Genomic DNA, 13,700 nt, shown 5'->3' on the forward strand with positions numbered 1-13,700 from the left:
CCTGGTGTTGGGGACCCTGGTGTTGGGAACCCTGGTGTTGGGAACCCTGGTGTTGGGAACCCTGGTGTTGGGGAACCCTGGTGTTGGGAACCCTGGTGTTGGGGAACCCTGGTGTTGGGAACCCTGGTGTTGGGAACCCTGGTGTTGGGGACCCTGGTGTTAGGGAACCCTGGTGTTAGAACCCTGGTGTTGGGAACCCTGGTGTTAGGGAACCCTGGTGTTGGGAACCCTGGTGTTGGGAACCCTGGTGTTGGGAACCCTGGTGTAGGGAACCCTGGTGTAGGGAACCCTGGTGTTGGGGAACCCTGGTGTTGGGAACCCCGGTGTTGGGAACCCTGGTGTTGGGAACCCTGGTGTTGGGAACCCCGGTGTTGGGAACCCTGGTGTTGGGAACCCTGGTGTTAGGGAACCCTAGCGTTGGGAACCCTGGTGTTAGGGAACCCTGGTGTTGGGAACCCTGGTGTAGGGAACCCTGGTGTGGGGGAATGACAGGACAGTGTTCTGGAATGTTCACACATTCTCGGCTCCTAAATGTTTCTCAGAAAAATTCCCAAGTGCTTCTTTGGCTTGAGAGCCCAAATGTGTTTGCACTATTGCATTGCACCCTTCTGACCTGATCGGTTTGCCAGTGTAACCTTGATCTCCTGAATAAACGGGAAAATCTTATAGGGGTGGCTTTATTTGTCATGGTTTTGTGTCGCTGCATTGAAACAGCTCCCATCAGTCTCAAAACACTATGACAGTATCAGTTTATGGCTCACTGCCTTACAGACTCAAAATATGGGAGAGGTTGACAGACAAAGAGTGCACCAAATAATGGGATGCAACCTAAACTGGTGGTTTGGGTTCAAGGTGTTCCTTCAGCCTCAACCCAACTAGACACACGCCTTTCATCTCACAGCACACAGGAGGCCCCATGGGACCGGAGTCATTCATCCATTGACATGAGCTAGTAGAGATGTCAATTATGTGCATACTAGTTATCCAATGCCGTTACTTGATAGTTCCGTTTTTGGATGGGAGGTCGGGATCTCCTCTAAACCTGTGATATCGTTGATGTTAAAGTATTGAGGTCAGGTAACACTCCTTGAGGAGCCAAGCTCTTGACAGAAATAGGATTCAATGTGCTGAATGGCCAGGTCTAATGTATTTTGGGAGGTGGAGGGGGGGGATGTCATACATTACCTTGCACAAGCATTGTTTGATTGCCGTGCTCTTTGATTGGCTTCTCCTTCAATCAGTCCTTCTGTTTCAGGCAGACGGTTTCCTCCACGACTCAGTGGTTTGGTCGTGAGTAATATTTTCTAAATGTTTAGCCTGGAAGGCACAGAGGGAGGTCGATTCTGGCCAAGGCCAGTGGTTGCACAGGCAAGGATACGTTTCTGACCGTCGTGCCACGCGTGAGTGTAACCCGATGGAAGTTGTAACAGCTGTGAATGACCTTAATAGCCCCCCCCCCCCCCCCCCCCCCCCCTGCCCAGACCTTGGTCGTCATGTCTGGGCTGTGTTCTCTCCATGGTTCATTCCAGGTTCTGTAATTATAGTTAAATTTGATCATCAGCTATGCCTGCAATGTAGTTCAGGTAGGCTAATCATATCCAAGGGATCCATGACGTCTTCTTTCTAACCAAAGTCTGAGCACAGCTTCCACTGGATTCCTGGGGGGTTCCCGGAGGGACCTAAATTTAAGTGCCATTGCTCCTGCCAACTCTGATCCCAGCCAATAGCCCTAAAGGTCAATTGATGCTGTTTTAACATGTCGACCGACAAACCGGTTGTTCAGCCGACACTGAGCGTCATCTTTGTTTACGCTTTGTGCAGCCGCGTTTCAGAAGCTTCCTCACAGCCGGCCAATCACACGATGATGGCGTCTGTGACCGTACACATTTCAGGAGGTGCAAGACATGTCTGGGTCACACCAATTAGACAGAAAAGGTGTCCAATTAGCATTTGTTCATTTGCACTCTTGTATATTTGGATCTCTGTTTTGCGTCTAGTCTTGATTGTGTTACTTTGTTGTCTTTTGAAGCTGTAAAAGTGCAATTTCACTCCCGTGTATCAACAGAGTACTTACAACTACTATTATATATATTTAGATGTTCTATTAGATGTGTTAAAATGCTCTTTAACAAACGACCCCTAACCTGCCATGTCTCAGATATAAACATTACTAGGACAGTAACTGCATCCTCCGCTTATGTCTCTCTTGCCACAGACATCCAGGAATTTTACGAAGTGACCTTATTGGACAGTCAGAAATGTGTGGAGTCACCGAAGGCGGTGGAGCCGATGCCGCCGGTCAACCTGTGGGACTTCTCCAGCCTCCAGAGCACGACGGTGACCTCGGACACGCTGCCCAGCCTCAGCACCAGCATAGAGGTAAGAGGCTGGGATGCATTCCTCTACATCCGTGTTAACACATGGATACAAACAAACACATTTTGGGGTGTATGACACATGTACGAGGTGCGACGGAGAAGTCCCTGGATTGTGTCAGCCACGCTGATGCCTCTATTTGAATTGAAGAAAAAAAAGATATCCCTTTGTTGCCCTATATCTCATAAATATTCTGGTATAATATTGTTCACCTCACTCAATCGGTGCTTCTGTGACGGGCTGTTTTGTAGTGTCGCAGGGGTAGCTTGTCACAGTTGTGGCCCTTTTCTCTAACAACTCCCAAAACTCAACAATTTTATTACAATAAAGAAAGCACACTCTCAAAACATTTTTATTACAGAATCTGCAGAGAAATGACACATTGTCCCCCTCAAAGTAGTCCCCCCCAGAGTTAAGGCACTTCTGCATTCGCTTTTGCCACCCATGGAAGCACCTGGCAAAGTCCTCCTCTTTGAGCCCCCTTAGTTCCCCACTCAGGGTGGCTTTGATCTCTTCCACGGAGGTGAAGTGCATTAACTCTGGGGGGGGGGACTACTTTGAGGGGGACAATGTGTAATATCTCTGTAGATTCTGGTCGAGAAAAGTGCCACAACTGTGACAAGCTGCCCCTGCGACACTCTACAAAACAGCCTGTCACAGAAGCACCGATTGAGTGAGGTGAACTATATTATACCAGAATAGTCGTGAGATATAGGGCAACAAAGGGATATCATTGTTTTTTCAATTCAACATACGGTCGCACCTCATATGTTGAATTGAATTGATTGTAGGTGGAGATTGAATTGATTGTAGGTGGGGTTTGGGGAAATATCCAGTTGAAGGGTACACCTGTCTTAAGGTTATGCTGTGATTGAAGGGTACAACTGTCTAAAAGGACCATACCGGTCTAAATATGATTTGATTTACTTAAACTAGTCACCCAACGTATATCACATTACCGCACTACATTTTCCGAAGTAAAGCTCACGTTAAAATATATTCGCATTTTCGCGTTTTCACGCTTTGCTTCGGAAAATGTATTGCAGTAATGTGATGTACTGGTGGTGACTAGTTTAAGGAGCTCAAATCATATTAAGACCGGTATGGTCCTTTAAGGTTATCCTGTGATTGAGGGGTACACCTGTCTAAGGGTTATGATTTGCCACTTACCATTTGCCACTTGCCATTGTATCACTAACAACATGCTTCTCCCACAATAAAATATCATATCATCTGCACTGTTATTGAACAATACTTTTGATGAGCCTCATTGCCTTCACATCAATACTTAAAAGTATGTATAGGTACAGAGCCCACTCCTTGTCACACATTTTTGCAGTTTTTTTTACTTCCTTGACATGCCAGGTTTGGACTCGTGTGAATCATTATGCGGGACATCATTTCAGTTCCACTGAGCATCCTTTCAAACCACCAAAAGAAACGGGTCCAGCCAGGACAGTACAGGACTCAGCCTCAGCTTGGGCCGTTACAGCTCACATATGGATTAGTTCAACACAGCTGGTACTGTGCTTCTCATCACTCTCAATGAGCTGGTAAACAAAGACGGCTTGTTAGCAGCTGGAAAGACTCTGGGTAACTCTGACTGATACGATGTTACAGGAGTAAAGACTCTGGGTAACTCTGACTGATACGATGTTACAGGAGTAAAGACTCTGGGTAACTCTGACCGATACGATGTTACAGGAGTAAAGACTCTGGGTAACTGACCGATACGATGTTACAGGAGTAAAGACTCTGGGTAACTGACCGATACGATGTTACAGGAGTAAAGACTCTGGGTAACTCTGACTGATACGATGTTACAGGAGTAAAGACTCTGGGTAACTCTGACTGATACGATGTTACAGGAGTAAAGACTCTGACCGATACGATGTTACAGGAGTAAAGACTGGGTAACTCTGACCGATACGATGTTACAAGAGTAAAGACTCTGGGTAACTCTGACCGATACGATGTTACAGGAGTAAAGACTGGGTAACTCTGACCGATACGATGTTACAGGAGTAAAGACTCTGGGTAACTGACCGATACGATGTTACAGGAGTAAAGACTCTGGGTAACTCTGACCGATACGATGTTACAGGAGTAAAGACTCTGGGTAACTGACCGATACGATGTTACAGGAGTAAAGACTCTGGGTAACTGACCGATACGATGTTACAGGAGTAAAGACTCTGGGTAACTCTGACTGATACGATGTTACAAGAGTAAAGACTCTGGGTAACTCTGACCGATACGATGTTACAGGAGTAAAGACTGGGTAACTCTGACCGATACGATGTTACAGGAGTAAAGACTCTGGGTAACTGACCGATACGATGTTACAGGAGTAAAGACTCTGGGTAACTGACCGATACGATGTTACAGGAGTAAAGACTCTGGGTAACTCTGACTGATACGATGTTACAGGAGTAAAGACTCTGGGTAACTCTGACCGATACAATGTTACAGGAGTAAAGACTCTGGGTAACTCTGACCGATACGATGTTACAGGAGTAAAGACTCTGGGTAACTGACCGATACGATGTTACAGGAGTAAAGACTCTGGGTAACTCTGACCGATACGATGTTACATGAGTAAAGACTCTGACCGATACGATGTTACAGGAGTAAAGACTCTGGGTAACTCTGACCGATACGATGTTACAGGAGTAAAGTTGATTGAATCCGCTGGGTATCACACTGGTGACCTTAAGTGATTCATTTAATTCAGTTTGAGTGTGTTTTGTTATTTCAAAGGTGGTCATTGGAAATCCATTGTGCAACAAGACTAATAACACAACCACAACAAACAAACCATTCCCAGTATAATTTGACCTTACTGATCCATTTTGGTCCAGACACACAGATCTAAGCGCACACTGCATTCCATCTCAGTCACAGGTGTTGCCTTTCTGCTGGTCCGACATCACATATCATCTCAAAATATTCCACTATTTCTTTGTTCCAGACATCTCCAGTCCTCTTGCAACATTCAGTGGAATGGATAGTTAACTCTCTATTTGGAGAGGAATGGGATGATGTTGAGTCTGTGATATTTTATCGAGAAGAGCCTCATTCTTTGTCCATTCTTGGCTAGTGTTTCTCTCTCGTTTGAATGTGGTAAATATATCAAAATGTAAAACCCTCTCTCTTTTCCTCCTCCATTTTTTCGTGTTGTAAACACACATGCTCACTCCCAGGACTCTCCCCTCCTAAATGAAATACTGCACACGCTGGCACAGGCCAAAGCCTCACCCTTTGAGGTCCAACAAGTAAGTATTCCAGCTCTGTGATTGGTGTGTGTGTCGGGAGGGACGGGGTGTCCTACCCCCCTCGCTAGCATGTCCCATCCCGCTCTTGTGTGTTTCCGTGCGACCATGGTCGGGTTGGGTTGGGTTGGGTTGGGTTGGGTTGGGTTGGGTTGGGTTGGGTTGAGTCGGGTCGGGAGTGGGGTTGTGATTCATACGTCATGGTTCATGGCTCATTGTGCTTTCCTTCATTTGGGCTTCTCTTATTGGGTTGACTCCAGTACAGCTCCTGTCTTCAAGGCCACGGCTAGGGTCCAAGGTTTAGCTGAGGTGGGACGCAGTAAGCTGCAATGACAGTTATTGATTTGTATCGGTATTCTCTTTTGAAACATCAGCGTATTGCAGCATACGAGTCTTGATACTTTTGCTGAGAACTTATGTGAGCCAATAGATGAATACACTTCGAGGGCCCACAGAGACTGGAGTTGTACTTTCTCGACCTGAGGGGTGGTGGTTGTTTTGATTTGAGTTACTGTGGTGGACATATTGGTACAGGCAAACCTTTGCTAATAGAGCTGTTTTGTTTTTATGCCATTTAAAGCTTACTGTAGTTAATGAAATTGTCCAGGTTACATTATAGCCTACACTTGCATGCACCTGTGTTGCCCATGAAATTTGCTTGCTAATTCAGTTCATTTGAAGTTTAAATGTTATTCATCTTAGGGGCTTTAAAAATGTTGTCTGCAGTGTCATGTTTTCCCTTGCTTTAAGTAAAGCTCTATTAAGGAAATTGTCTTATTTTCAAGATACACATTTGTCATAGTAGTACTGTACTCATGATTTAAAGAATGTGCATTTCAGAATGTAAAATCTTTCAGTCTGTCTTGAAATTAACCATTTGGTCGTGTTTAGTGTCACAACTTGACTTTGAAGTTGCATAATAGCAGATCAGTCTTGTAAAAGTCACATTATATTTCTTCAACATTGTCTTGGCTTTGAAGAGGCTCCCTGTGAAGGAATCCCTTCTCCCTGTGAAGGAGTCCCATCTCTCTGTAGTTGAGCCCAGTCGCTTTACCAGACCTCCAGCCCCACGGAGGATAATCACAGAATCTTACAAAGATCAAATATTTATCAGTGAGCAGCGTTTCAGAGAGCCGACTCCAGCTAGCCCAGCGTTGTCCCCCCCCTCCTCCTGGCCCTGTCCACACACGGGGGACCTCATCTAGGAATATCAACGCTGTCTTTAGAGGTGAACTCTTGGGCTCTATCATCCATCACATGGACCTGGCAGTGAGCTTTTGTTTAGGATCTTGTGTATTTCAGCCAGGATATTCTCACCCCTGCTCCGACCTCATCACCCGTGTAGCTCCTCCAGGAAAAGACATTTGGAGAGACGGTCTGCATTTTTAATAGGTTACTCCGCGTTCTCCTCCAGCTGCTCTCAGACCGACCTGCTTGGGAAGGGAGTCACGGAGAGTTGTTCACCAACAGGATTGTTGTGATTCACCTATGATTAGATCATGCTAGTTATTAAATACAACTTTGTTTTGTGGTGACCAGCAGTAGCCTACCTTGCCTGGTAGGCTACTGTGCGTTTATTTGTGCTGAGTGGTCACTGGTCACCACAAAACAAAGTGAGTTCCAGTGTGGGAAAGAAACACAAATGGACCTATTTGGGTGGTCTATAGCTGGCCTCTCTAGGGCTACTAACCGAAAATGGACTGAGCCTGGTGGCAACTCTGCATAACAAGACAACCTGCTCATTTCAACATCACACCATGTTTCCCTCATATAGGCGACGGTGCAGACCAGGCCAACTGTCAACCTTTGCTGAAGTACCTTTGCTAAAGTACTGCTCTGCATAGTTAAAAGGGAATTTAGGCCTGATGCAATTTATTTCGACATGCTCATCCATGATATATTCACGTAGAAATGAAATATTCATAAATGGAGTTCTCTGACGCCCACGAGGTGCATCTCCCGGGTCCCCACTCACGAAAAAGCAATCCATAGACTGAGTTTGTGACTTTTATCCGACAGAAGAGCGTTTTGTGAAGCAAGGGAGCGTCGCCCTCAGGTGTAGGCTTACTATTGCGATGGGTGTGTCATCTGATCATTGATATATTAAAAGCATACCAACCACTCACTCTTCTCAAAGCTATGAGGAAGTTATGGAACAAAGAGCATTATCACTGTTAACCTCGGCCCTGTTCGCGCACCGCGTGTCCAAGGTCACTTATTAAGTGATATCCTTGTGAATAGGCATTTGATGTGGGTACGTTCTTCGGGCCACTGTCTACGTTTAGAATGTCTGAAATGGCCAGAAAAAAACAGCATATCTGAAAGGATGCATAACGCGCATGTTTTTCAGAAGAATAAATGTAGCTACTTCTATGCGAGTTCTCTCTTTTATTCGCACGTTTATCTCGCACGATTACGACGAAGCAGTAGCCCGTCTCATCTGAACGTTGTGTAACCCGCATTGAACGGGTTAATGCAGCTACGGTGGCATAATTGACCGTGTCACCGGGTTGGAAATACCGTGGTCCTCTGCTGCGCCTTCTTGGTGATTGTTGCTTTGGATTTCGTCTAATTCTACATTCTGGATACACATTACGCGTGACGGGGATGAGCAGCCTACCCGCCGGGCTCTCTCACCGAGGCAAGAGTAAAGAAAGCCATGTGACGGTCGCTATGTGAGAGGTTTCTGTGAGGAAACTCCTGTCCCAAGCGCAGCCGAGGGGGAATCGGATGCTGCTGACACACACGGGGCTCTGCCTCCTGATGCTCAAGGATGGACTGCATATGCATTGTCACAACAAAGGTAATTTACGACCGGAGAGGTCTAGAGCGCTTTGAGTGAAGTTTGTGGTCGCTTAGCCCGCTTATTAGCTGTCAACCAGCACTACTCTGTGGCGTCTAAACAAGTATTTATGTATAATGTGTAGCGTCAATAAAATATACCCAGATCAGGTGTTAATCCGAGTGAAAAAAACACATTTATGAGCTCGATAATTGAATATCCTATCAGTCTTGCATTGATGTCTTGTCGCTTTCTCGACATATGGACATATAGCTTACTACCGTTCTGCCCCTCGACTCTCGATAAGACATCTTTACTATTTATTTACACGGATCTCTCAACACCTGGTTGCGTAATTGCCTGTATACTCCAGGGGTTCTTACGCATTCGTAAGCGAATTTCATCAGGCTTCTTTATTTATTTTTATTTAACCTTTATTTACCCAGGCAAGCAATTAAGAACAAATTCTTATATACAAAAGCAGCCTGAGGAAGGAGGAAATGGGAGGCTGAAAATAAACATGTTATGTACACATCATTTACATCAACAATAATAAAATAGAGTAAAACTGGACGAGTTGCCCACTGTAGGCGTGACTTCTGCTACAGTGGATCTATGCCCTCGTCTGAAAACTCTAGTAATAATAACAATGTTTCAGCATCGTCATCACTGTCATTACTGCTCTAAATGACGAGTTATCTCTCCCTTCATACTAAATGTCTGTTCCCCTGATACAATAATCTAATATGTAACACAACCATTTACATTCTAAACATCCAAAGAGATTTATATGACTCGCAATGTGTCCTGTTTATTATCTACCACAGAAACGCAGCAGTAGTCTTTGCTACTCTTGCAGACCACTTTTCTGAATGCCCCTCCCCCCCCATCCCCACCCCTCAGGATTTGCCCCAACTGGCACGTGGTCACTAGCCCCCTTCCCCCTCCACTGACTCCCCTACCTGCTAAAGACTTAGTTCAGCTGTCACACGGGACCCCCTGCCTGTTTGAGAGAGGTAACGAAGCCGGACCCGCTAGCACTGCAGGCCCTCCCTTCCCTGGCAGCGCTGGATACATGCGTGTCTGTGTGTTTTAAGGTTTCCCCCATAGTTGAATCCTTCGGTGCGGGAGAGACTCACACCTGCAGACACCGTGAGCCAAGGCCACTGGTGGATCAGGGAACATTGTTTCTCTAGTGAGGAGAGGTGCAGCTGCAGAACAAACAGAACGACACCGTGCCGTAAATATTTTGGGAGCAGTAATGTGCTGAGGTATTCAGAATTATTCAGAGCTACTGTTTCGGTGTGATATCGTACAGCCTAGCGAACGTATCGTAAGGATCTTTTCCTTGTAGATGCAGAGAGAGAGAAAGCTTCTAGGAAAGTGCAGAATAATCAAATCACAACCTCGTACCAAGGTTCTGTGTAACTTGTCTTTGTCCCAACAGAGCCTTTCCCACAGTTGTGAGTGGGAGGGGGGGGGGGACTCATTTCGAGGTTAACTGTCACAGCCAATATGGGCCTCAATTATTTCCAGATGTGAACCAGGTTGTTGACCCCTCACTGTTGGTCTCTCAAGCAGGCCAAATTCTTCTTCTTCAGCCTGTGTTTTCCGTATTAGCCTAAACACACACTGTTTGAGTGCCAGAAAAGCAAGTGCTTGAGGAAGTGCTCTCACTGTATTTGTGCAGCCTTAGACCACATCTATGATTCATAACGTGCGCTTAAGTACTGTATATACTCCAATGCAAGCAGGTTTCCGTGCCAACGCCTCACTACGGATGCCCGGAGGAGCCACTTCCTGCTGGAAAGATCTATACACACTTAACAGCATGGAAGTGAGCAGCAGCATCCTGTAGTATTTGATGTCTTTAATGATATGGTTGCAGTGTGTGTGTGTTGTGTAATGTGTGTGTGTGTGTTTGTGTTGTGTAATGTGTGTGTGTGTCGTGTAATGGGAGATGTGGTCCGTGGTCTTCAAACCTGATTGTAGGCTTTTCCTTGAGAGGGATGTTTCTGCATCAGTCCTGCTGTGATGGAGGCAGTGTGGTGTACTGTGTGTACTTAATAAATGAGGCACCAGAGGCCTATTCCTAAGAATTATGCATCAGGGCACCTCTCTCTCTCTCTCTCTCTCTCTCTCTCTCTCTCTCTCTCTCTCTCTCTCTCTGCATGTGCTGCATACTTCAGGCTATCGAGGTTGATCGTTTGTTTTAGATGTCTGGCGGAAATTACTATAACATCTCTCCTCAGTGGAAGGTAGAAGGAGTAATGTACCTACTGGGCTACTGTACCATAGCGTTTATGCAGTATGGCTACAGTATGCAGCTGCTAAACGGCTTGCTTTGCATAACAGTATCTGCCGAGTGGCGTATTCTTGTTCTTTTTCATGTTAACCTCTCATTGAGCTGTGTGCTCGTCTCTCACGTGTCTGCGCATTAGCAGGCGTGTTTAGCATGTATAGCTGTGCTGCATTAGCATGGAAACGCTCAGCGGGGGGGGGGGGGGGTGGGGGGTGGAGTGACTCAGAAGATCCGTTTTCTCTGAGTTTCCCAGAGGCATCATAGCGCTACGATGAACGCCGTAGCTTACGATGAACTTAGCGCTACGATGCCTCTGGTAAACTCAGCCCTGCTCGGCAGTCTCTCATTGGGTGGGAAGGTTATGGCGTCAGTCTGACATCATAGACCGCCACCCCCCACTGTGTGTGTCCACTGGGACTGTTCTTCTCCCGCTTGAGCGGCTACACTGCTAAGGACATCGGCCTCACTGTGTCAGGGTTGGCCATCCTGATTGGCCATCCTGATTGGCTATCCTGTTTGGCCACCCCGATTTGTGGACGCTGGCGCTTTGTTGGTGGACGGTGCCCTCATGTCTGTCCTTCAGCTGACCTCTGCTAGTCATGGGGAGGGAGAGCCTCTACACTCCTCTAGCCCAGGGGCAGACTTTCCCATTAGGCAAAGGTAGCCAATCCCCTTGGGCCCCCAACCTACAAAGGGCCCCATAAACGCCTCATAAACATATAGTAAAGAACTATTTTTATTAACTTATCGCAAATAAATGTTTCTTAAAAAGTTGTTCTAAAAATCCATATGCTTAATGTCGTCAGAATGCCTGAGTGTCTGTCAGCCCCCTCCCCAGTCACTCCATTGGACTATTTAATTATCGCGCATCTGCGGAAATGATTCTGACACCCGACGCGCTATTTCAAAACTGACGCAAATAAGCTAACGCTAACCCAGCGATGCAGTAAAAAGTAGTAAATTCAGGAAAACAGAAGTTTTTTTTTAGCAAAACTGCCAAAGGTACCAACAGTTTTCACGCCAGCTACTGACAACACTGACCAACAAGAAGCACTAACGCTAGGAGTGTGAGCATTGATAAAATTGGTAAAGAGGAGTTACGTGCCTTACAGGAGAATCCTCCTTCGATTGGAGATGCTAACGTAGCTGATAAAGATGCCGATAACCAACGAGTGAGTAGCCGTCACCAGACTAACCATTGTCTGCTGAGTTTCTTCCCCCAGCATTAACTCAAGTCAAACTAAGTCACTGCTGCCCCATGATTCATAATCAATGACTCGCTGCATACAGTAGCTAACGCTAATATCAGGTGATAAACGTTATGTGAGACAAGTAGGCTCGCTACAGTAGCCAATGCATCTCACTTTTCTCAAGGTAGTTAAGTTACCTTACTGACATCTTGTTCAGCAGCATTGCTATCTTTAGTAGATGGGCCAGTATCAGTGGAATGTATCCATTAAGCCAGTCAAAATACCAGTAGAGCTGTTAAATAAGGATTGAACAGGGTGGAGAACATGGGATGTTCAGGGCCCCATGTCCGTGTTTTCCTTGGGGCCCCAAAAGGCCTGGACCCGCCTCCGACTGCAGTACTCTGACACTGTAGATAAGTATTAGATTTATCAGTGTAGTAATTTAAAAGCCTTACAAACTATTTTCTCACTGTTGGAATGTTAAGTGGTTTTAATATCAACAATTCAAATGTTTCCTGTAAAGCCTTCTAATATCCTTACAATTTATATACGGGTCTAGGCTGGCTTAGGTGTCAGTGTGCTTACAGTGTATTGTTTCATTCACCACCTCTCCTGATGGACACAGGTGGTGCTGATTAAAGGCACCTTCCTTCTTTCCTTCCTTCCTCCTTTCCTTCCTTCTTTCCTTTCACAAACGTACATCCAATTCATCCTGCAGCTCACACCACTGCAACAGTAACTCCCTTTGAATATTTGTCCGGCAAGCGGTTTGCTGAATAATTGACTTCCACCACCACCAGCTGGCTAAGCCTTTTAGAAATATACGGGCACCTCTTGACCCTGGAAGATCTCCCAGCTCTGCAGAATGCCAGCGTGTCTGTATGCATAATATAGCATATAGGCAAGTACTCCCAGCCCACCCCAGAAGGGGTAGATTGTGCTTAGTGATGCAGCATGATGACCCTTGAACCCCAGCCTAGACGTCCAGCAGGGACAGCACACCCCCAGTAGAACATATTCAGGGGTCTTTATTAATATATCATTATATATATTTATATTGTATAATATTGTATTCGGCTGTAGAAGCTAAAGAAGCAGATGGGCACAGCTGGACAGATGTTTGTTCTTTTGCGAGTGCGCACATTCGGGTGAAATGGAGGAGTTGGGTTTGTTTTGCATGGCCTGTTTGATTAGGAATGCATGATGAGCTGAGCCTGGCCCAAGAAATTGTTAATTTTTCTGATCAAATCTGTTCCCAGGTTAAACTCCGCTGACCTGTGCCACAGTGAATTGATGTATGTGATGGAATTATGGATTAGAAACGTATGCTGGGCTTCCACAGCAGTTAATCACACTCACATAGCGTGGTGCTGCCGTTCCTATACCACCAATAGTCCTTTCTTACTGGCCTCTCACTCTCTTCCTCCCTCCAACATCCCTCTCTCTCTTTCCCTCCCTCCAACACCCTCTCTCTCTCTTCCTCCCTCCAACATCCCTCTCTCTCTCTTCCTCCCTTCAACACCCTCTCTCTCTCTTCCTCCCTCCAACATCCCTCTCTCTTTCCCTCCCTCCAACACCCCTCTCTCTCTTCCTCCCACCTCCAACATCTCTCTCTCTCTCTTCCTCCCACCTCCAACATCCCTCTCTCTCTTCCTCCCACCTCCAACATCCCTCTCTCTCTCTTCCTCCCTCCAACATCGCTCTCTCTCTCTACCTCCCTCCAACATCCCTCTCTCTCTTCCTCCCTCCAACATCTCTCTCTCTCTTCCTCCCTCCAA

General features: G+C 46.1%; 1 protein-coding gene across 3 annotated transcripts in view; it reads left to right on the top strand.

The window, feature by feature from the left end:
* Positions 1 to 13,700, top strand: part of dlg1b (discs large MAGUK scaffold protein 1b) — a 116,149-nt gene that overhangs the window by 11,440 nt on the left and 91,009 nt on the right. For 2 of the 3 annotated variants that reach the window (XM_084458372.1, XM_084458373.1), the window contains exon 3: positions 2,216 to 2,379. In XM_084458372.1, the coding sequence (XP_084314498.1) occupies positions 2,216 to 2,379 (164 nt within the window). Of the gene's footprint in view, positions 1 to 2,215; positions 2,380 to 5,579; positions 5,652 to 13,700 lie in introns of all 3 variants that reach the window. The other variant, XM_084458374.1, reaches the window with a different exon arrangement.

This window comes from Borostomias antarcticus, assembly GCF_949987555.1.
Source record: "Borostomias antarcticus genome assembly, chromosome: 24".
NCBI lineage: Eukaryota > Metazoa > Chordata > Actinopteri > Stomiiformes > Stomiidae > Borostomias > Borostomias antarcticus.